Here is a 25,110-nt window from a genome sequence, read left to right on the forward strand (position 1 = left end):
CCTTTTCGAAGGTGGATTTCCTATTTCAAAAGATTGCGTATATTGCTTGATACTACGAAAACTACTCGAGAATTCGACACAACAAACTTTATGATTTTGATCATCTACACTTCAAACATATCATTTTTAATAAATGAATATGATTCCTAGAACCCAGCCCGCAATTCAACGTACAAGAATTTCGTATCCTTACTGAACCAATAGACATTTTTCACACAACAACTCGTTGCACAGGCTCCTCCCGAAATCTATCAAGCGCAAAACCAAAACTGCCTGCTGACTGAGCTGAGCTTGAATAATCGATCCGCCAGGCACCGGTCCGAGGCTGATCGATCGCAACCGACTCGCGAGAGCCAACTACTTCGGTGCTGGGAAAGGGAAAAACAGCCCCGATGCAAGTCTCCCGAATGCCATCAGCGCCGTAACTGAAGCCGGCAGCTTCGGCGCAGAGTCGGTGCAACAAATTGAGCGAAATTTTAGAGCCACATTTTGAGCCCCACCTGAGACGAAGCGCACCCCCTGTTAGGTATATAAATTGGATCGCCCGTTGCAACCGTAGCTCATTGTGGACCCCGGTTGTTAAGCAGTGGAGAACGTGCCGTGAATACCGTTTGTGTGAAAATTTGCAGTGATCTGTTTGTGGTTGTACGCAACGAAAGGACTATCCAAAAGGCAGTGATAGTGTGTCTAGTGGAGAAATTAGGTAGCAGTGATCACTAGTTTAGATCTCGCAAAGCAAAGCAGAATGCGTGCGATAGTGCTATTTTCAATCCTGTACGCGGGACTAGCATCCGCCTTTCCGCAGCAAGCCATAGATCCTGCCTACCTGCGTCAGTACTACCAGCAGATTGCACAGCAAGCAGTAGCCCGGGAGGATACTGCCGCCGAGCCTCGTGCTGATGCAATTCCCATTCACGAACAGGGAGCCCAAGAGCAACAGCACATTCCCCAATACATCCAGCAAGGACAACAGATCCGTCTGCGGGATAATATTCAGGATCAGGTGAGATTTTATGGATGGGTTTTGCTAGTTCTAGTTCCGATAGTGAAGAATAAAGTGAAGGAAAATTAGTGACTTCGGCATTAAATTTACGGAGAAAAAAAATCGAATTGAACATTTTAAGTGAAAGTTTTGAAATTTTACTGATTTCCAACAGATTCAGCGGCAGTACCAGCAACCTCAGGCTGCTCGGCAATATCAGCCCCAATATCAGCCGCAACAAGTGAGTGTGTATTGATAGTGATTTGGCAACAGGGCCGAATCAGGATGCATGTTCCTAGTGCTTCATATAATTAGTCATGCTACACTGACTGTGACTGTGACAGTGACCATGCAGTGCACAAGATTCAAAATACAACAGTAATCTAACTAACTTTTTGATTTACCGATCCTTAGAATTGCATGCTTACACTTAAGACGCACCTTTAGAGTAACTGTCTATACTATCTACACACTACAGAACCTTGAAGTGCATCGCTTACTATAACACAGCCATCACTACCGAAAACTGATCTTGAGTTAAATGTAAAAAAAAATCTCTTGGCGATGATTTGTCGGCACCCGGTTCCAGGTTCAAATCCTGCGAGTGGAATGCATTTTTTTTGCGAATTTTCATTCCCGCTGTGGTTTTGCAAACTATTGCCCTGCCTTGGTTAAAAGGTGTTTTAGACGTGACAGCATGTTTTCTATTGAGATGCCTTGTCAAATTTGTACTCATCGAGAGCGGTTTGTACATTCTGAACATTAATAACTGGTTAAAATTCAACAAATTGCCAATTTTCGACCAATCTGACAAAAAGTTTTCCATGCTCATTACTGAAATCCTGCTTTGGTGTAGTGGACAAAATATAGATTTATTTATTCGCTTAATTGTTAGCATTGAGCCACTAGAATAGTCTCGCGCAATCTCGGTGGCCACACTGACCTTTTGTTTTAAACTGTTCCCCGTACGTATTTGTATTCTCACACCTACAGTTCGATCGTTCTCCTAAACCGAATTTTCCAAATTGGCGGTCACGATAACTCCAAAAATATTAAACAGACTGATCTGATTTTTTTTTAATGTGAATGCGTATATGTAGGCAGCCGATGAACCACGGCAAGCTGAATTTTATTTTTAAAGAAAGTGACCGAAATTTACTTAAAAATATGAGATTTTTTGATTTTTATGCTTCCATTTCCCAAAATTCAAACTTGTTTCGAGTGTAAGTTTTCAAAATCTTATTGGATTTCCTGTTTCAGATAATTTTATCAAGAGTTATCATGTTCGCCGTGATACTCCTCGACGTGGAAATGGTTGGACGTCCATTCTTGGCTCTGCGCGACTGAAAAAAAATCGCGCAATATGAATGTATAAATATACCTTATTATTACATAAGGGGTCCATTGTTACCGAACGCTCTTCTTGAGGGGAGGTTCTCATTCAAATGACCAAAAAAATAAGCAAAATGTGATTTTTTTGTGAGTCAATAAAGAACATAGAAGGAAACAGTTTTAAGATTCAAAAAGCTTATATTTTCGACTTCATTTACAATTTTTTTCAAGACGAAAAAATACAAAATGGCGCACATGGTGGCGTTCAGTCTAAGAAGACTGCTAAGCCAAAAAACTCAGGATCGATCTGAAATATAAAATTAAGAATAAGACTCTAATGTAAACAAAATTTATTGGAGGAATGGCCTAATAACGGGTAAAAACATTTTGACGTAATGATGCGATATCAAACTTTTCAGCACATGTTTCCACTTTACATTACTAAAAATAGTGAATATAAAGAATTTGTAGATTTTATAGATCATTCCTCCAATGAAAAAGGTTTTCTTTCGAGAGGTCAAAAGATGAAGTCTTTAAATTGAACCGTTTTCAAATAAGATTGTGCGCTGTAATGAAAAATCATGTTTTGGGATAACGGCGCCTAAAGTATTGAGAACACTTTTGATGAACTATTTGTAGGAGAATGTCAACATTTACATGGGCTTATGGGTTTCAGACATCGCTGATTACGAGACTGAAGTAAATTTTTTGAAATTTGAGATGGCCAACCCAATATGGCTGATCCCCATTAAAGAATAAGTGGTATTTCAGCCAAAATCGAAAAAAAGGTTTTATGATAATAAACACGAATTTGAGTTAATATATATCAAAATCAAAAAAAATTAAAATTGCGGTTCCAAAAATGTGACAAAACATTTTGACCAAAATTGTTCGTTTTTCGCCGTTTTCAGTGGTTGTTTCACGATTCACGATGTTTTACGATTAGTCTGCGATGCCAGATCCATATAACAGTCCTTCCTCCACCACGAATTGCTCCTGGAGAGAAATGGCTCGAATTTTCTTCTCCAGATAAACCGTCCTTCCGTAGCCGGACATACTGCTGGACGTTGATTATCAGAGGTCCGAGCAACATGGGCTACTTCAGACCCAACAGCAACTCCCAGCGCGCTCAGAGTCTTCAGTAATGACGAGCTTCCTGCATTGAACAAGTTTACGGCTATACAAGTGACACTTTCCATGGTTTGAGAAGCAGAATGCAAATGCTTCGGAGCCAGTCTTCACACTCATTAACACTCGTTGAAACATTCATTGGTATTCTGAGTGTTACCAGAATACTATTCAAATACACTGCAAGCAGACGCAGTTCACTGGCGCCAGCAGTGGTGCCCTCTATCGATTAAACTGTGAAATATGTTCTTGAGAAATGTACACATTTACAGTGCAACGTGAAGCATTCTGGGAACGTGCATAATGCTATGAAAAGGTTTCTACCTGAGGCGCGCGTCTCGAGCAGAGAGCGTCCATGGCGGTCAGGACGCCGCTTCGAACAATGGCCTGTAATAACTTTTTTGATGCGCGGATTGAAAAACCCATTTAACATAATACAGTACCTTTCAAAAAATTCAAAGGAAAAGAATTCGAATTTTTGAAAATTTTGAATGAAAACCTCCCCTTAATTACCGGTTTTAACAAATCAAGGTTTGTTTTCTCCAGAAAAAATACTCTTCTACATAAATCTTAAATCGTAGCCTAAAACCATTTTAAAATTTTATATCGCACGGTAAAGACAAAATTTTATCCCAAAAAAACGCATTTTTCAAAAAAAACTCGAATAAAAGTTATAATTTTACGACTCTCTTTAGTTTTTAGTTCACAAAAGCATGATATATTATTCATGGATATGTGAACTGGTTCCTAGTATAATATTCTCGATTTACCATGCGACTTGTGAAATAATTCAAAAAATCATAAAATATAATTCGTGCATTCGTGAACTGGTTCCTGATTTCTAAAATAATAGTCACGTGTTCGTGAAATAGCTCATAAAGTCGTGAAATATTCTTTATATATTTGGGACCTGCTTTATGATTCGTACAACATGATTCACGATCTATCTTGCGTACTTGTGATATTTGGGAAATATATCTAATCATTTTCAATTTCATGCAACACTGCATGTCATGAAATTTTCATGTGAACTATTTCACAAAATTTGGAATAATATTCATGGGATCGTTTTTGCTCCATGAAGTTTTCATGAAATGTGACATGGTTGTGACCAGTGGCTAGCGATCAGTAATAGATACAAGCAGTAGATATAAGGAAATTATTCGGAACTCAAACATTGCTATTCATTTTCGTGTGTATTTGATGTCTGGACAGTAAATGAAACTTTCGTATGTATTTGATGTCCAGACAGTAAACGAAAACTGCGATGAGCACCAAAAATACATAGGTACTCAAATCGTGTTCGTGATATTCAGCTCATATTGGGGACCATTCATAAATTAAGTAACGCAAAAATTGTCCAAAATTGACTCCCCCTCCCCCCATGTAACAAATTGTCACAAATTTCTCCATCCACCCCTCCCCTATTACGTAACAAATTCCTTGAAAAAAATGTTCTTCGGTGAAAACATGTTCCGTAACGATCTAGCTTACTCCCCCTCCCCCTATGTAACAACATGTCACAACGTGTCATACCCCCTCCGCCTCTAAAAGCGTTACGTAATTCATGAATGGTTCCTTGTGACGTTATCCCGAGTAAAAAATCCTATAGTAATCAAAAATTAATAATTATAAATTAATCACGTGACAATTCACGACTAAGCTGCCCATAAAAGCATAAGAGTCCCATATGGATTTTTGTCGAAAATGAGTTATCTGTTGGATTGTATTCTGTGTCACCACTGAATTACAATGCACAAATCAGATTATCAGGTTTGTTTAAAAAATTTCGAAAAAAAATATACCAAAACATGGTTGTCCCACCCATAAGGCTCAATGAAAATGCAAATCTTGAATAGCGTTTTTCTCGGCTTGCTGCTTTTCAATATGAGACTCTTATGCTTTTATGGGCAGTAAGCTCCTGACATCATGAACATCGTTTACATGTCGGCTCTTTTAATATATATTGTTTGTAAAAATCGGTGTATCGCCCAGGGTTCCTAGTACCGACTCTTTTTGGAGAGTACTGGTTCTACGATACTGGAGCCCTCAGTAACGGTAGTACTGGTAAAATATCGATACTGAAATATTTTTGTCTTAAAAAAACTAAATAGCAGCATAAAATAAAATAATTTTTTTAAAAAAATATACTTTTATTGGTAAGCTATGCTTCAGTCTACCTTCTGATCTCGCAGAAGGAAAAGATTATTCTGTTATAGTTATTATCAATTATGTTATTATCATTAAAGCAAGTAATTTAATGTTACTGATTTGTTCCTCATCCACTGCATAAACTGTACAGTTCGTTCCTTTCGCAGCCCAGCGAAATCAGAGAAGTACAGAAGTGAAATGTGCTTCTACTACGAGAATTACCATTGCTACTGGCTTCAAACAAATTCGAATTAGACCAAATGTGCGGTTGGGGGAACAGTTCCAAAAGGTATCACCATAAGCATAATAAGTTTAGCCGAAGCTGGAACCATCATTGTGAAGAAGTTTATGCAACACAACATCGAATACAACAATGTGCCAAAATTTTCGTGTGTATGATGACGAAATCGAGATACGTCGATTTGCACCGCGCACTAATTTGGCGTTCCTTAAAGGTATCATGTCGAAATAAGGACACGTAGAATACATTATTTGAAGCTCTTTTTCTGTGTATTTCCAAAAGTTCATGTTGTGTAAATCAAGATGACGAAACGTATTCCTTCTTACCTAACTTTGGATGCAAATTATATATAATCAAACAACGTAGATCACAAACTCAGATCAGATCCCTATGTGTCCTATTCGGATCGAGGTTAGGTATTAGGTTGCTCTCTTATAAATTAATACTTAACAGCAAATTGGGTACATGCGTGGCTTAGACTACAAACATATTATGTCGGCATACATCGAATAATGGGAACCAACCCGAATGTCGCGTATTCTGAAAACAAATAATTGGTATTTCGGTATCAACGAAGGTTAGGTGATACCGGGATTTTCGGTACCGATACTACCGGCACCACAACCCTAGTATCGCTAAATAATGAACAAGGAGCATAACAAAAACTAAACATGTCCAGTGAACAACCACAGTAACCCAACCAAGCATTCGAATGTAACACCATGTATATTTTCAATTTTTTTTTTGGAAATACAAATAGTTTCATGATTACGCGGTTCATTATTTTCAATGCCAGGAACATGGTCACAGTTTTCCTAAATCGTTCAGTTAACGAAATCGTTGTTTTTTCATGAATTTATGATTTTTTTCTCGAGCGGTTTAAATTCATTTTTAGTCAACTCATCAACACGGCACACTAAGTAAATTATTATGAGAAGTGCATTTTGGCACTGGAAAATGAGCTGTAAATTTCTGTTTTCTCTAGTTTTTTTGTAAAAGACCTACAGGTTGCGTTTCACAACAAAAGCGATATATAATTGTTATTCTACCATCACGACGCTAATAAAGTCAGATAATTTCTTGAAAACTACAAATACTTAGAATTTGTGACAGTAAAGTACTAAAACTGGTGTCGATAGTCTTGAATTTGGGATTCAGAAGAAATTATCGATCATTTCTTGAGCGAGCTGTCATAAGACTTATTCGTGGCAAATTTTGGATGGAAAATCGACTATATCACGACAGTGTTACGAATTTCATTTTTTTTTCGGACCACACAGATTTCAGAACTCAGATTTCAGTTTGAAGATTTGAGATACCAACTTTAAGATTACTGATTTAAGATATCAGTATTAAGATTTCAGATTCAAACCCCAAATTTCAGATTTAAGATTTCAGATTTGATATTTAAGATTTCAGATTTCAGGTTTGCAATTTCAATGTTTCGAACCCCAAATTCCAGAGCTCAGATTCCAGTTTCGACATTCCAAATTTCAGCTTTGAGACTTCCGTTTGAATATATCAGATTTAACCGATTTTTGATTTCAAAATTCAGAAGCCCATATTTTAGAACTCAGGTTTCAAATTTCGGTTTTGAGATTTTAGAATTCAGTTCTCAGATTTCAGATTTCAGAAGTCAGATTCAAGATTTCGGATTTCAGGTTTCAAATTTCTCAAACCTCAGTTTTCAGATTCCGATGTCGTATTCTAGATTCTAAATTTAATATTTTCAGACTTAAGGTTTCAGATTACAGATTCTATAGACCCGATTTCGGATAGCAAATTTCGAATATCAGATTTTCGATTTCAAATTTCCGGTTTGAAGTTGAACAAATTGGATTTTCGTGGTTGTTTCGAATAGTTTTGCTTCTTATCGTACATTAATTCGTGATAAACAAACGGTGAAATTGTAGCTCGTGGGAAACAGAGAAACCGATTCAAATTCACATTCAATTTGACCACACATATCGATAATCCACGAAAACACGACTTCGCTAAATATTTTCAGTAGCCTGACCATCAATGAATATCCGTGATGCGTGAAACTGAGTCTCTCATTCGCGGAGTGCTATTACCGGATTAGTTACTGTTTAGGAAAATATATCCTCTTACGACATTATTGTCAAATTGCAGCTCCAATCACGACTTTGAGGGCATATAGATAATGCAATTGGCTCCTAAGATCGTCACTGCAGCTGAAATATATAGAAGAAAACGATCATGGATTAATTTCTACTCAAATATAATTAAAATGGACTTTTCTAAATTTTGAGTAATTTCTACTCAAATCTATTTAAAAGAAAACTTTTCCAAATTTTGGGTAATTTCTACTCAAATTTATTTAAAAGTGGACTTTTCCAAATTTTGGTTAATTTCTACTCAAATTCAATTAAATGTGGACTTTTTCAAATTTTGGGTAATTTCTACTCAAATCTAATTAAAAGTGGACTTTCCGAAATTTTGGGTAATTTCTACTCGAATCTAATTAAAAGTGGATTTTTCCAAATTTTGAGTAATTTCTACTCAAATCTAATTAAAAGTGAATTTTCCAAATTTTGAGTAATTTTGTACTCAAATTCAATAAAAAAGGGACTTTTCCAAATTTTCGGTAATTTCTACTCAAATCTAATTCAAAGTGGACTTTTCCAAGTTTTGGGTAATTTCCACTCAACTAATTAAAAGTGGACTTTTCCAAATTTTGTTCTACTCAAAACTAATTAAAAGTGGACTTTTCGAAATTTTGGGTAATTTCTACTCGAATCTAATTAAAAGTGGACTTTTCCAAATTTTGGGTAATTTCTACTCAAATCTAATTCAAAGTGGACTTTTTCAAGTTTTGGGTAATTTCTACTCAACTAATTAAAAGTGGACTTTTCCAAATTTTGGGTAATTTCTACTCAAATCTAATTAAAAGTGGACTTTTCCAAATTTTGAGTAATTTCTACTCAAATTCAATTAAATGTGGACTTTTTAAAATTCCAAATTCGATTAAATGTGGACTTTTTCAAACTTTGAATAATTGCTACTCAAATCTAATTAAAAGTGGACTTTCCTAATTTTGGGTAATTTCTACTCAAATCTAATTAAAAGTGGACTTTTCCAAATTTTGGGTAATTTCCACTCAAATCTAATTAAAAGTGGACTTTTCCAAATTGTGGGTAATTTCTACTCAAATCTAATTAAAAGTGGACTTTCCAAATTTTGGGTAATTTCTACCCAAATCTAATTAAAAGTGGACTTTTCCAAATTTTGAGTCGCAATCCTGAATGCATACCTTGAAGAATTCTTTACGAATTTCTTTAAAATAATCTTTGCAACATTTTTACTGTCCATCAACAAACTCCGTTTCGATACGATTTTATCATAATTAGCAGCCGTATTACGCAGATTAGGAAAGCCACTACTTCTTTGTATGTTACAAATCTGTTTCAATGATAATTAAGGACAATTACTTTTTGTTTCAATATTTCGGAGCATAACCAGATTCTGTCTTGAAAGGCCAGAGGCGCACTTAACACACATCCTAACTTCCCGGAGAGTTTCATTTATCCGTTGTAGAATTTGACGCGAAGTAAAAAAAAAATTGATTCCAAATAGTAGATGGTGCGAATGATGCTTAATTTATACGTGAAAATACGTGAAATACCAATTTTTAGTTTTCGGTATAATGATAAATCCGGTTTCTTGACCTTTATAATAATTTCGATGGCTGATTCTGATACAGTAAATTTGAAATTGCACCTTACCCGTAAATAACTATAGCAGGTATTATCTCCAACAAACTGTAAGCACAAAACTTATACACACTTAACCCTCCGGAAGTCGCGCCTATGGCCCACTGAACGAGCAGCCGCTGATGCTCTAAGACGATTTCGCTTGCTTTTCAGAGCAGCGTGCAGTCTGTGCACTAGCGCGACTGCCGGAAGGTAAAGACAAATATTAATACGATGACGACCAGCGAAACAATACGTATGTACCTAATGGACCTACTATAGGCACCCTTTTCAACTCACGCAAACATAACATCACTGACTGCTTCCGCCTACCAACTAATCCTCACATCTCTGGGGCTATCCAACGAACTGAAAACATACCTACTATTTACGTAACAGGAAAGCTAATTTACTTTTACTTTTCTCGCACTCTCGCCGTTCCATGTGCCCCCTCGGGTTAGGTCCAGTACGTACAGGAGCAGCAGTACGCTCAGCCCAAGCAGCTGAAGGTGTCCAAACCACGACCGGCCCCACAACAGTACCAATCGCTCGGCCAGGGAGGCCAGCGGCAACTCAATGAGGATGAAGACTTTGATGTAAGTATTCTCTGAAATCAGGTCAAATACATTGTATCCTCGGAATGACTACTTAGAAGGAAGTTGAATGTACAGGAATGATTCTATTGTCTATTGAAAAAGGGGTTGGATGAATTTGGATGACATAAAAAATTAATAAACAATCGAAATCTATTCCTTCGTCTACAAACTTTAACATTTTCAAGAGTTCACTAATCTGAACAATAAATAACATGTAAAATATTTAACAATGTCAAAAACAGACAACATTTCGCCCGTTGTCTAGAATCGGAAGGCGGAATGCACTTCCGCATGTGTAACCGGTCTGACGGAGAAAACCATGGGCAGCTGGCAATCGAACTAGTTTCTCTAGCCACAATGAGTGCAATGCTGCAAAAGAGTCACTAGTGTTATATCATCATCATCTTCATCATCGTCGTCGTCAGCAACGACGTCGTCATCAGATGAGCATTGAGCACTTGTACATTGACCCTCAGAGCAAGAGCTGCATTCGTTCAATCGATTATGTAACCAAACTAGGCTAACTCTCACTTTCAGGTGTAGCTATGGCAAGCTACGCTTTGTGGTATGGCCAGTATACGTAGCTACGCAACAGCAGAGAAGAAAAAGTTGCAATATGCTAGTTGCGAACTATGGCGACAATCAACGGCAAGCATGTTTTATGTCCAACTTCTCTAATGGACTGCACTGCAAGCTTCGGGTGTGTATTAATTACTTAATTAGGAAGAGAAGAAAAAACGCGCAGTCAAGCGAAACGCTGTGCCTACCTAATACAATTCCGTGTCTAGATAGAGTGCATCTAGCGCTACGTAACCTCTGACGACAAATGCACTGCCCATATAGTGTTGTTTTGAAATTTAATAACCAAAAAACTAGAAAAAAAAGTTGGATAATAAAATACCGGTTGCAAGCAGACGGTGCTCTATATAGTAAAGTATCACATTTGACACTGACCACAGACGGTTGGGTTTGTGAAATTCAAGTAGGATGATGAAAGTATTTTGACACTTTTGGAGAGGCGGTAGAACTACGTATTCCGTTAATTACTCGTCCTACAATCGATACAGTACGAAATCATATTGACTCAAGCCCACTTTTGATATTTTACCGTTTGTTAGGAAGGATCCAAAAAAATGATACTAATTTCACAAAGATAGAAGATGATTCCAAATGGAGTGACCAAAAAAATGTTTAAGCTGCTTCAAAATATAGCGCTCGTTAATCTTTGAAGCGTTAATATTTTTTCTGAAAATCATCTTACTATCTTAATAAATTACTCCCGATTATTTTGAGACGATTTTCTCAATATTGTTTCAAAACAACAATACGCAGTTAAGCGTTAATATGGTCAGTATTAAGTCAGACCAAACTAAGTGACAAAATATTGATTTCGAGAAAAGCGGGTTTAAAGTTTGAATCGTAGCATCCGCTATGTTATAATTGAAAATTATTTTTTGCAATAATTTTTGTTTATGGTTACATATTTCAAATCTGGCAAAAGTCGAATGTAGCTGAAGAAATTCTTTAACCGGTGTTATCGTTATCTCATTTTTTGATGTTTTGCGACTTAGTCCGGTCTGACTTAACACCGACCATATAATAATTATCAGAAGCTCTGAATGCTTTTAATACGACTCTTTTCGTTGTTGATATCTGTCCGAGCGATGAAGGTATTCCCGGTGATGCAGTAACTTTACTTCTCATTCAAACCCAAAATATTGGTAACTATCTTCATCTTTATTATTCCGATCAGTCTCTTCTATAAAGAATCAAGAACGTGGTTTGTTATCATCATCGTGGTAGAACGATCCGGGTGATCCGAATCTTCCAAGAATATATTTCAGGCTTCCAAATTGGACCACCAGTCCTGGCTATTCTTCTATACACACCACCCATGCCGTTTCTTCGATCGCATACAGCCAGTGTGTGAAGTGTCTGGCCAGAAGTCAACGACCACTTACAGATTATCTACGGAATACAACTTTAACTGGTATCTCTTCGCGCTGCCTGACCAGCCCACTACAGTCTGCCTTACCTTGCCAGCTTTCCGATGTCAGTATGTTTGTATTTGTACACTAAACTTAGTATAGCGTGGTTGGTAAATGGATTACCTTTTACGCAGCTCACCTGTGTTCGATTCCCAAACCCGCACATAGGGTTAGTGATTTTTCTAAATAGATTTTTCTAACACGAAATAAGAAAAAAATAGATTTTTCTAACACGAAATAAGTAAAAAACTCTTTAATCGAAACATTAGAAGTTTGTGCGCTTGATACAGTCTTATGGCTGTACACAGCAACAAGAAGTATTAGGGATTTGAAAAGAATAAATTTTGTGCGCGTCATTAGGCTACGGGACTTTAATTGACTACGCCAATGATAGGCAGTCCTATTCGTAATACGCCTTTTTACCTCGCGACCAACGTCATTACCGCATGTCGTACATATCCCATCTAATTCTTCCGCTCAGACATTCTAGTTCTTTACAAGTTAACATGGACTTTGCTTTATTAGAATTTTTAGTCAGTACGTAGCCCCCTTTTAAAATGCCTCTTCCACTGGCCTGCGATCGACTCCATTTATGTCGATGTGATGCGTGGAAACCAATAAAATTTTAAGATCTTGTTATGACCGTTTCGTTTCTTTGTACACCTTCGAGCGCTATGTTGAATAAAACACTGGAAAGAGTATCGCCCCGCTTATCTGAAGTCACAACTGAATCGGTAATCTCTCCACTTATTCTGATTTTAATTGTACTAGCGTCATACGAATCTGCTTAAACACTCATGTCGGAAGCTGTTTTTGAGCAATATCTACCACAGTTTGTTTTCTTTCACTAAATCGTACACTGCCTTGAAATTCATAAACATATTATGAGTTCGCAAGTTGTGCCCCCGAAATTTATCCAGGTAATGTAAACATCTGGTCGTTGTCAATATTGAAATTTCTCAACAAAAGACTCTGCTAAGAGGCGCGGTCTGCTTCACAAAATCTATGAGAGAATCTTCTATGCGGTATTGAGGATCGTAGCGTCTCGATAATTATTACTTCAAAGAGGATATGGACACGTCAAGCATATTTTGAAAAAGTTCTTACTTGTAATCTTGCAACAGGTTACATTTCATTAGCGTTGCGGGAAATTCATTTTGGAAGTAGCACGACGTCATGGAGTGCCTTCATATACCACGAACTGGATACACGCAATGCTTAGCAACAGACATCTGTGTGCATCGCTAAAACAAGTAGAGATAAGGAAACTAAGTATCTACGGATGTCCTCAAGGTGGTGTGCTGTTACTACTTCTATGGAACCTTGTCGCCGATAGCTCGTTGAGGAAACTTATTGAGCTTGGGTTTCCGACATATGGTTTCGCTGATGATTATAATATATTGATCACCGGTATTTACATTAACACGTTTTTTGATTTGATGCAACAAACCTTATGTGTTGCTGAGCAATGGTGTCTTCATGTTGGACTATTAGTTAATGCAAATAAAACATTGGTGCTTTTCACGCAACAAAGAATTACACCAGGAGCTCGTCCGTTACAGTTCTTTGTTTCTGAAATTATTGTCACAGATCAAGTTCTGTACATAGGGATAATTCTTGACTCAAAACATAGTTGGACAGTTCACATCAATTTCAAAATCAAAAAAACTTGCATGGCCTTCGGAGAGTCTTGGGGACTCAAACCCAAGTACATTCAGTTGATCTACACAACAATTGTTGGACCAATACTGGTACACGGGTGCTTTGTTTGGTGGCAGAAAGGAGAAGTCCTGACAATTCAATCAAAGCTAAACCATCTTCAGAGAATGGTCTTGATGGCGATGACTGGTGCGTTCTCGACAATACCTAGTGCTGATCTAGAGGCACTCTTGAACATAAAACCACTGTATGTGTTTCTGAAACAAGAAGCCCTTTCTTGTGCATTCATCTTAAGGGCACTTTAAGGTTCTTAACAGTAATCCAGTAAATCGTGCAACAAGCCACACATGACTGTGGCCTCAAATGGTTATTTGGGATGAGTATACACTTGTTCCCAGTGATCTTACATGTAGTTTTCCTTTTCAAACTTTCAATGTTATAATTCCTCCTTATTCCTGAGGAATGGCTGTCCTGTCTGGCTGGATGGAGCGACAACTTGAAGAATACGTAGTTTGTTACACTAACGGTTCTTTGTCGGAGGGCCGAGCCGGTGCTGGTATGTATTGGCTTCAAATGAGATTAGACAAATTCCATTCACTTGGTAGACACCGTATTCCAAGCAGAAATCTTCATGATTGTACAGTGTTCAATCTGGTACTTCAATAGGGAATTTGCGGTGAAACAATCTATCTTTGCTCTGACAGTCAGGCAGCCTTGAAAGCCCTTAGTTCGGAAGATTCGAGATCGAAATTAGTAAACGGATATCGAGCTCAAATCGAAGAACTTAGTATTTCAAATGCTATCTACCTCCTATGGGTACCCGGTCATTCCGGTATTACAGGAAATAAATGGGCGGATGAATTGTTGGCGCTGCGACTGGCTTCGTTGGTCCATAACCAGTAGAGTGGGACACGCTTATATGAAAAAAATAAAATTTCGCTCCGAGTAACTTTCTGGGTCCCATTCAGGTACCAGAACAACTCTGCAAATTTTAAGCTCGAATGGTGAAACTATATTTTTGCGCCCACGGTTTAAAGTTTACATGGGATTTCGTATGGGAAAATAAAAATGCAAAATAATTCTTCCAAGAGTCGCCCGTTACCTCCTAAAAATAAATAGATGGCTGATTTTTATAGGAAATTTGTTAAGGAACAAAGTCTAGAAGACCGCGAAACGATTTGAGGCTTGTGGAAAAAGTTATTAAGCGAAAACCGATTGATGTCGTGAAACTTGATGAAAATTTCATTTTTCATAGCATCACTGCTGCTGACGGTCGAATTATGTACAAATTTTTGAACTCTCTCTTAATATGTACAAAAAAAGCCTCAATTTATCCCTCAAATCTATTGCGAAGTGGCCAACCAGTATATATAAATGATTCAGACACATTAAGAGAAGATTAAAACAAAATTGCGTATAATTGGACATCCAAAAGCAATGGTGCTAGAAAACATGAATATTTTATCAATCGTCAGAGCATCAACCGGTTTCAGCTTAATAACTTTTTGCCCAAGCGTCAGATCGTTTCGTGGTTTTCGAGACTTTGTTTCTTTGTTAAATTTTCTATCAAAGCCACATAACGATTTATTTTTGGGAAGCAATGGGAGACTCTTGGAGGAATTATTTTGTGAAAGTTAATTTTTCCATACAAAATCCCTTGTAAACTTTAAACAGCGGGCGCAAAAATATAGTTTCAGGGATCGAGCTAAGAATTTGCACAGTTGTTCCAGGACCCAAATAGTACCTAAAAAGTTGCTCGGAGCTGGAATCTATTTTTTGTCCCACCCTAATAATCAGTTCTACCACTGTCGATAAGTTGGATAAAGCACAAGATTCGCTCTTGGGCTGCATCCAAACAATTATTGACGTAGCTTGCAAACTTGCGTTTAAACAAAGCCTTTTCTGCCGGATGTGAGTCCGAAAATGTCAAAGAATTTGCTGCATTTTCTCAAGCACAATTGCAGTATTCTAGTCGGGCCACTGACTGGACATTGGTCAACTCAATTATTACATGGCTGCTATTCAGCGTGCTGAGTATTATACGTGTGATCCTTGTGAATCCCATTACGGAACTTCATATCATTTGATATGTAACTGCCCTGCAGTAATGCAATTGCGTATCCCGATTTTTGGTTCTCTTGGTTGGTACAAAGAACTGAAACTTTGCTATTGTTCCAAACCCAGTGTGGTAAAGAGCTATAGTTTAAGCCGTATTTGAATGACGATATCTCTTCGGGGGTGTTGTCGTTCTGTTATCTCAATATCCCCTCGGGGGCGTTGGTATATACGCTCACTGTTTAAATACAAATTCGAAATCCCTCCAGGGGTTGGAAGCTTTATTGCTGCTTTGTAGCACCTGCAGATCGTTCAGCATCCTTTCGGTTTTGTAGAATGCTTAGGTAAATGACGCAAATCATGGCAAAGCACAAATCTCCGATCAACATAGGTAACTAGCCAGTCGTTACTGATACCTTATTTGGACCTTTCGGCCACACGGAACCGCTTGAGAGAAACACGAAAGAAAAGGCAAAAAGGCTAAAAAGCTTTGACGCGATATTTGAAATTGACATCTTCAGGCTTTCGACAAAGATATGCAGGATCAGTTTTTTCCATACCATACAGTACAACTTTTTTAACCTATTATGACTCAGGGATACTCCGATGTTAGTCAAATGAAGTGACCATATATGGGCAGCTGTCAAAATTTTCATAATGGCACTGTCAAAATCTTGCTATAATTTTGGCAGCTTTAGTGGGCAGATTCGCCCCACTGATTCACATTTGTGTAAGTGTGTGTAAGAACAAATCGAATCGGTTCCAGTTGTGGGCCAAACTCTGAGCGCTATCGATGTCGATGGAACAAAAATTACAAGAGCTCCACTCGGATTTAATCGTCTTTCATTCTAAGACGCGACGGGATATCTTCGGCGCTTGTAAAACGACACATCGACGTATTGGTGCCTCCGCTTCTTCACATCTTTCGGGCCACTCTGCCAGTGTAATTTGTTCATCTTGCCGGAAATCCACTGACATCTTTCCAGTTTATGAAAAGTGAAACGAGATCGTGACTTCAGGCACTAAGTAACCAGCACCTAAGCGACGATCAACATAATTTCACGTCTAGACGTTGAATAGCTACTAACTTTCCGTATCTAACATCCTACATAACAGGAAAGCTACTTCGGTCCGTTGGTGATTCTGTTTTACTTCAATGACCTGCATTTAGTGATAATCCCGATCCCTTGCAGATGACCTCGATATATTTCATCTTATTCGCTCAATTTGGAATCCCAGATTCCTCTAAAGCTTGAATCCTTCGTTATTCGTGATGTAGTGTGTTTAGCTTGAGTTTGAGCTTGTGCGATCACCCCTGGCTGCTACTCCGTTATCGATCTGAACTAGCTGAAGTTGCACAGGGAATAAGTAGATAATTATGGTTGGAAGTAGCGAAACATCTGGCAATTTGCAGTTTCTGGTAATCCTAAAGTTTATTGATCAATGCCGGCACCGGCCAGGCTCGAATGTAGATAGCGGAAGAAAAGGCAAGGAATGTTAGTCTGATACTTGCTTTTGCTAGAGGCCGTATATACTACTGCGCACTCTACAAGTATCACGGGAGGAGGATATATGTTAGTAAGTATAGAAGTTGGATTCCACTTCATCATTACCGACTCCACTATCTGAACTAGATATCAACGATTCATCAACTTATGTACCGGGGACTTTACTTCCCTTCCGCATGAAGACGTAACCACAGATTTTTTACGCCTCAGAAAAATCTCAACGACCCCGGCTGGGATTGAACTGGACTAAGTGGCGGCGGTCACGCTTAGCACTCAACCACCGGCATCGCGCAAGAAGCGCGTGTGTGTAGATCCGAAGAAGTGCTCGGTGATCGAATTCTCACCATACCTCCAGAATTGTTTTATGACTGTCGAAAAACTGTGAAAAATTTCCCCAGGAACGCTCGAGCCAGATGTTACATGGAGGGCGGGGGAGGGGTTTCCCATTCGATTGCCCTGGGTTTTTATTCGCCGGATCTATTACCCTAGCTAATGCCCAATGATGGAAGAAACTGCACTAATACACGACTTCAGATGGGTGATTACATGAATTGAGTGCCATTGTACTTAACCCTCAAAAAGGCAAGCCAAAATTATGACTTCGGGAAGGATCGCTCCTAAGACCCAGTGAAATCAAGCCTCTTTTTTGTCGTTTTTTGCCTTTCTCATATAGAAAGGTTATGCAATCACTCTGAAAAACGTCAACCTAATCCCGGCCCGGAGGGTCGAGTGTCATATCCCATTCGACTCAGTTCGTCGAGATCGGAAAAAGTCTGTATGTGTGTGTATGTGTGTATGTATGTGTGTGTGTATGTGTGTCTGTGTGTATGTATGTGCGTATGTGTCAAATAATGTCACTCATTTTTCTCAGAGATGGCTGGACCGATTTGCCCAAACTTAGTCTCAAATGAAAGGTGCAACCTTCCCATCGGCTGCTATTGAATTTTGGATCGATCGGAATTCTGGTTCCGGAATTACGGGTTTCAGAGTGCGGCCACACAGAAATTTCTCATAAAAACTATAGGAAAAATTAAAAATAGAATTTTTATTTTTGATGCTAAATGTATTCAAAACGTCGAGATTTGATGCAAACACGAAAAAAAATTGACGAAGATTCACTTTTTTGGATTTTGCACATTTTTGCCTTTCTCATATAGAAAGGTTATGAAATCACTCTGAAAAACGTCAACCTAATCCCGGCCCGGAGGGCCGAGTGTCATATCCCATTCGACTCAGTTCGTCGAGATCGGTAATAGTCTGTATGTGTGTGTATGTATGTGCGTATGTGTCAAATAATGTCACTCATTTTTTCCAGAGATGGCTGGACCGATTTGCTTAAACTTAGTCTCAAATGAAAGGTGCAACCTTCCCATCGGCTGCTATTGAATTTTGGATCGATCGGAATTCTGGTTCCGGAATTACGGGTTTCAGAGTGCGGCCACACAGAAATTTCTCATATAAACTATAGAAAAAATTAAAAATAGAATTTTTATTTTTGATGCTAAATGTGTTCAAGGTGCATGAAACGTCGAGATTTGATGCAAACTCGAAAAAAAGTTTGACGACGATTCACTTTTTTGGATTTTGGCACATTTTTGCCTTTCTCATATAGAAAGGTTATGCAATCACTCTGAAAAACGTCAACCTAATCCCGGCTAATTTTTTTTTTCGACTCTCATAAGGTTTCTGGATTTTAACAGGGGCGTAGTTGATGGTTTACGGAGAGGGGTTACACCCCCCCCCCCTCTACAGCTCACTTCGCTCCTTCAAAAATCTCCTTAAATCACCCCTCAGACCACCACCCCATCCAGCCCTCATACCCCTCCCTTTCAACACCATCATCTTTAAACCACCACTATATCACAAAGCATACCAATTTAAGCTGGGGAGTCGTTCGTTCATGGGACTTTCGCCCTCCTCACATACCCACCCCCGCATGACAAAATGAGTTAGCAAGCAGATAACATTGATCTAATGCTGATTAGGCTAATGGAGTATGATATTTTTTTGTTTCAAGTGTTTCACCGTCAACACGTAGCTCATCAAGTTCGTGGCTGGCATGCCATTGTGTATAAGTGCAAAGTGTACTAAGAATGTAATGGACATTTCCACAATTATGTTGAACATAACAAGCCTCCGTGCCATAGTTTAGAGAAATGAGAAAGGCACAATTGCACCGCTAGGTGGATTAAAACAGGTTTTTAGAGAGAGAATCGAAAGCCCGAAAACGCTCGATCATTCGTATTTCAAATTACAAGTTTTCTGAAACTAGAGAACTGTAACTAGCCGGGCCTCTGACACCTGTTGCCTTTTTGAGGGTTAAGGGAGTACACACAAGTAAAAGTAAAGTGTAAAAAGTCATTTTTAGTAAATTTTAATTTGAAATTTAACATCGGAAGGCGGTCTATCTAAAAGTTCTTAGGAATATGTCCAATTTTGTTTACTAGAGATGATAAAAATAATTTATGATATTTTCGTCGGAACATCGTAAACAAATCTGTGTAAATGAAAATCCCTGGCGATTCTTCAGAAATTGTTTAAAACAAAAAACTCAACAATTTATTATTTATACACTATGATGACCTCTAGAAAAATATTACAAGTTTGACAATTCACGACATAAAAAAATATCAAATGAGTGTACTTTTAGACAGAAAAACTCCCTATTCGAAATTTCAGCTAGTTTTTCTTATAAAAATGTACAAAAGTGATATATTTTTTCGACTTCTATGTGCTAAACTCTCCTCGAAACATTACACATACATACATATACCAGGGCTTATTTAAACTGATTGGAAGATTCATCCCAATTGTCCATTAAAATACCCGCGGGTGATCGAAGGTGAATTCATTAGAAGAGAATTATTGAAAATTTAAGAATTTTCCTATCCTACATTTACTAATGCCACTTTTGCATGAAGCGACACTGAGTCCGATTCTAACTCCAACTGCTGCCAAAATATACGTACTAATAGCGGTTGGTGTTGCAATGGCATAAAGAAAGCTCATATGACCAAAGTTATCCCGGTGATCAAAAATACTCCATTTTATAGTACCTGCAAATCGGATTCACTATGCTGGCTTGCGTAGAGCATATTGTACAATATAAGAAATAACCTAAACAATTATAAGAAATAACCTAAACATGAATTCCTATTAGAATGTACCGTAAAGCTGACGGAAATTGTTGCTCGCGCCATGCTCGGCATCGTTCAACTGGGGTAATGTTCAAGGGGTAGAGTTACAATCGCAAAGAAAGATATTCTTATTGGCTTTTGATTTTTAACCCCTTCTTGGTTGTTTCTGACATTTCGCTGCAGAGCTGCCGGACGATTTTGTTGAAAATCTGTTTTGCCTTAATAAAAAAATCTGTATGTATCAAACAAGAAAAGAAATTTTGAAAATTTATACACGTCCAAGGGTTAAAGCATAAATTACTCTAAATTAATATTGCGTTAATTTGAAATGAAAATACTCGATCAATGCTATAAACCACACGGCTCGACATGTTTTTAATATTAATGAATATAAAAGTATGATGGCTTATTTTACAATGATTTACAAAAGATATGACAGTTAGAAAAAATAACCGAAGAGAGGGGCCCACAAAAACGTTATTTCATTAGGATTTGGTCCAATATATGTATAAATATGCATTCTGTTTTATAAATCTGCTTTCAGTATCATATTTGTATCTGTACTTCAAACTCCGTACTACACAGATTCATCTGTATAAATGGCAGCTCTGATTCGCTGTTTGCTGACTGATGCATCTAAATCTCATTTAAAAAGTAAGAAAAAAAGGTCGCGCTGTGCCAGCAGCAAATCAAATACTTTGATTATGACAACGTCAAACATATGCCACTCTATTCCAATCAATGATGTTTACAATATGTATTCTACCAAGAATTTGATAGTTGACAGCCTAGTTTGTAGCTATAAGAATAAATTGTGTGATAGAGTAAAAAAATAAGCTCCATTCCTTAAAAGTGATCTTTGTAGCTAGACAATTCAAATTAAGCTCAAACAAAAGCAAGTTTAATGCTGATCTAAATGTCCATCCAGGTAAACAAACTGTTTCAAAAGTCTTTTCATTCATTTTGAAATTGACCATATCTCATTGTGGCAAGGATCTAAAGGATTTACATGACGATCTAATGGGATATCTTACCAGTTAGATTAATTTTCATGAAAATTTCCAATAAGACTAATTCGGATTTATTTCAATTCGCTACACAGAGGGCTATAAATTATTAAATCGGCACAAACCAAAATTTATGCTGGATTTGTATAGAACTGATTAAGCTTTTTAAACGTTAACAAATCTTCACTGTTGTGCTATTTTATGACAGGCGTCATTTAGCACATTACAAGTAAAATTATTTTTAACCCCTTCATGCCCATGTTGTTTGTGGACAACAACGTTTTAAATAGCTATAACTTTTGATTTAGTCAAGATTTACTCACAAAAACAAGTAAGGCTAATAAATATTGCAATTAGTGTGATTGGATTCCGATGGAGCAGTGCTACCAGGGACAGTTTACGTTGACGACAGAAAATGAATTTTTCATATATCTTCGTTATGTTGCAATATTATTGAAAACTGATAAAGCTCATCAATTTATACAGGCTTTTGTTACGTTTTCCACGCAATTTGACTATTGTAAATATTCAAGGAGAATTGTATTGAGCATTGGAAGGTAAAACTTGATATCACCGTTTTCAGGGAAATATGGTTTTGAAACCCTACATGCACAAGAAAAAAGTTGGGTTCAAGTTTCCGTTTAAATATCTCGAAACTTATAAATCGTAGAACAAAATCAGATAAGACAATATATGCACGCCAATATTTTTTTTCGCCGAATGCCAGCAAAAGTTGACTGAATTTTTATCAGCTGAAAGTTTCAGCGATACAACATGCCGAAAAATCGGCAATTTGAATTGAATCTGTTTGACAGATTCGCTTTGCTGAAAATTCAGTAATTTAAATTGTGAAATTGACAGGCGTAATTGCCGATTTGTCAATATTCCGGGCTGGATTGCTGTAAATCCGGGATTTGCGCTGTCAATTTGACAATTTGAATTACTGAATATTCAGCAAAGCGAATCTGTCAAACATGTTCAATTCAGATTACCGTTTTTTCGGCATCTTGTATTGCTGAAACTTTCAGCTGATGAAAATTCAGCCAAAATTTTGCTGAAATCGACAACCAAATTTTGGTGTGTGCTTCTATCTACTCTGCATTCATCTCTCAAATATTACGAAGATCGGTTGATTATATTGGGAGTTTTTGCTAAAAATGTAAACAAAGGTCGCACTCACATGTGTCATAAGTGTGTATTGATGACAAAATTTGCATGACGTATCATAATTGGACATTGAAAATTTTCTATACAAATAAAGCAAAATATTTTTACTTTTATTCTTATCTTCGGCTTAATTTGATCTAGAAACAATCGGTGAGATGCACTTTAAAGGAAACTGCTCAAGGAATCTAGAAAGAATAGTTATTTGTGTTTACAGTGTTTCCAAAAATACAATTTTTCCAGTTTAAAAGTAAAACGGCATTTTTCTCGCAATACATATATTTTTCTTTTGAACATTATTATGCCATTGTGTTCCTCAAACTTAAATATAACTTGGGCAAATCCGAAGATACAGAGATTTGAAGCAAAAAACTCATAATGTCACATCAAGTTTCTCGCTATATCTCAGTAACCAAGCAGAATTTAAAAATTCTGAAAACGCAATTTTTGTGAAGATTTTTGACAAGTAATGTGGCATATCTAACTCAGTTTACCCCAAATGGATTTTGTCATAAGAACAGCAACATCTAATTTAATAATATCAATAATTTCATTTCTTCATAAAATACTGATATCAATACTATCGAAAAAATATGAATTGGAGCTGGGCTAACAGAATCCAAATTTGTAAGGCAATGATTGGTGCATTGCGAATTAAGCTTTACGATTTAAGAAGCCCAAGATTGACAGAGACGGTAACATCCTTCGCGGATAGTCCGTGGCGAATTTAGAAAGACACAGTAAAATGTTCTACATAGGGTTACTGTGCCCATATTCATCTTAGCACCTCTATTCATCCCATCCATTTAAACACATTAGTTAGAGCAGTGTCTGCTATCTCTATTTATCGCATTAGCTCAAATGGTGGGATGAATAAGGGTGCGTTGTACTCGACTTTTCGCTTCGCTCTAGCGCGGGTATTTTACATTTTCCAAGCCAGTTTTTTTTATTGATCTGCTTCTTAAGAACGAAGCAAAGATGTTGATACCTATTTAAGTGCAATCCAATCAGTGTAAGCCGAGTTATCAGCGAAATAGTGTGACATCGTGACTAATGAGATGAATAGGGGCAGGTCTACCCTATCTAACCTTGAAAGAAATAGAAACAACCTAACATGTACCATTTAACTGTCAGAGATGGTTTAAATCGCAATTAAAAAAAAACAGACGCGTCTCATCTTTTCCGTCCGTGACGGTACCACACTAAGCTGTGCACATAATTAAATTCGTCGCTATTCACAGTATATTTGATTTTGCTTGTAGATCACCAGTACCATAAAACGTAAAGCAAACACTGAGTGATGTCGACTACACAAATTTGATACTTTTTCTAAAACACGTAAAGGACAATATTATTACAAGGCAATATTCTTCATCGTGGGTCTCTCAAAAGATAACATATTTCATAACCGTCGAAAGCCATCTAGCACAATTTCACATGTTGCCATTAATAGTGAAAGTGTGTTAGTTTGCCAGCCAACTGCAATAAATCAGTCGTTTATGTCGACGCTAAACATACTATAATTACAATTGCATAAGAACAAATTAATACCTGCACTTTCAATGAACCATGCTAATCGCTGCGTTTATTTTTCTCCTCCATTCGCTTCACCAACAGGACAACCCATCCTACCAGTTCGGTTTCGACGTCAAGGATGACGAATACACCAACTACCAAAACCGTAAGGAACAGCGTGAAGGAAACGTGATCAAGGGTAGTTACTCGGTCGTCGATTCCGATGGGTTCATCCGTACCGTCACCTATACCGCCGATCCGAAGGAGGGCTTCCGGGCCGAAGTCAGCCGTCAGCCAACCGATATCGTGGTTAAAATACCCAAGCCAAACCCAGAGTACCAGCAGCAGGGTCAACTGCAGCAGCATCGCGTCCAGCCGCAGCAGCAAAAACCCCGACCGGACTACACCCAGTACCAGTAAGAGCTTGAACCCGCGCTGGAAGGCTGATGGAATGCAGAAAGACTTTGGAGCCAAGTTCCGGTCCATCCCATTTCCCTCCCCAAGCATAATCCTCTCATCTCATCCCGTGTCCTCTTTTACGAAATTTCGTATCTCATCATCTTAGAAGCAAAGTATAATTTATAATATTGTAATGATAATTATAGTTTATAATATTCTATGTTAGAACAAAACACCGCCGTTGTTCTCGAACAGCATCCAACCATTAGTTTGATCAAGTGTAACGTTGCCGATTGAATCAAAAAAACCTCCAATTTACCACTGTGAATCACAATATTAGCTGTCAAGTCGGTCTGAAACATGTTTATTTGCCATCATCATGCGCGATTTGCTGTTATTTATTTTGAGTCGTACGTAACGCGCGCACAAACTGTCCCATAAATTCTTACACTGCCTTCGTGTCCTCGATGAAAACACCTCCCTCGTTCGGGGGCCGGCAAACGATCGTTAGTCACCGTTTGAATTGGTAAAGTGA

General features: G+C 37.7%; 1 protein-coding gene across 1 annotated transcript; it reads left to right on the forward strand.

Moving 5' to 3' along the window:
• The first annotated feature begins 578 nt into the window (after nucleotides 1–578).
• Nucleotides 579–25,110, forward strand: LOC131693265 (myb-like protein AA). Its single transcript, XM_058980964.1, has 4 exons — nucleotides 579–1,003; nucleotides 1,158–1,223; nucleotides 10,009–10,143; nucleotides 24,279–25,110. Exons 1-4 carry the CDS (start codon nucleotides 746–748, stop codon nucleotides 24,594–24,596), a joined length of 777 nt encoding a protein of 258 aa, XP_058836947.1. The 5' UTR covers nucleotides 579–745; the 3' UTR covers nucleotides 24,597–25,110.

Source organism: Topomyia yanbarensis, chromosome 3, assembly GCF_030247195.1.
Source record: "Topomyia yanbarensis strain Yona2022 chromosome 3, ASM3024719v1, whole genome shotgun sequence".
Classification (NCBI taxonomy): Eukaryota; Metazoa; Arthropoda; class Insecta; order Diptera; family Culicidae; genus Topomyia; species Topomyia yanbarensis.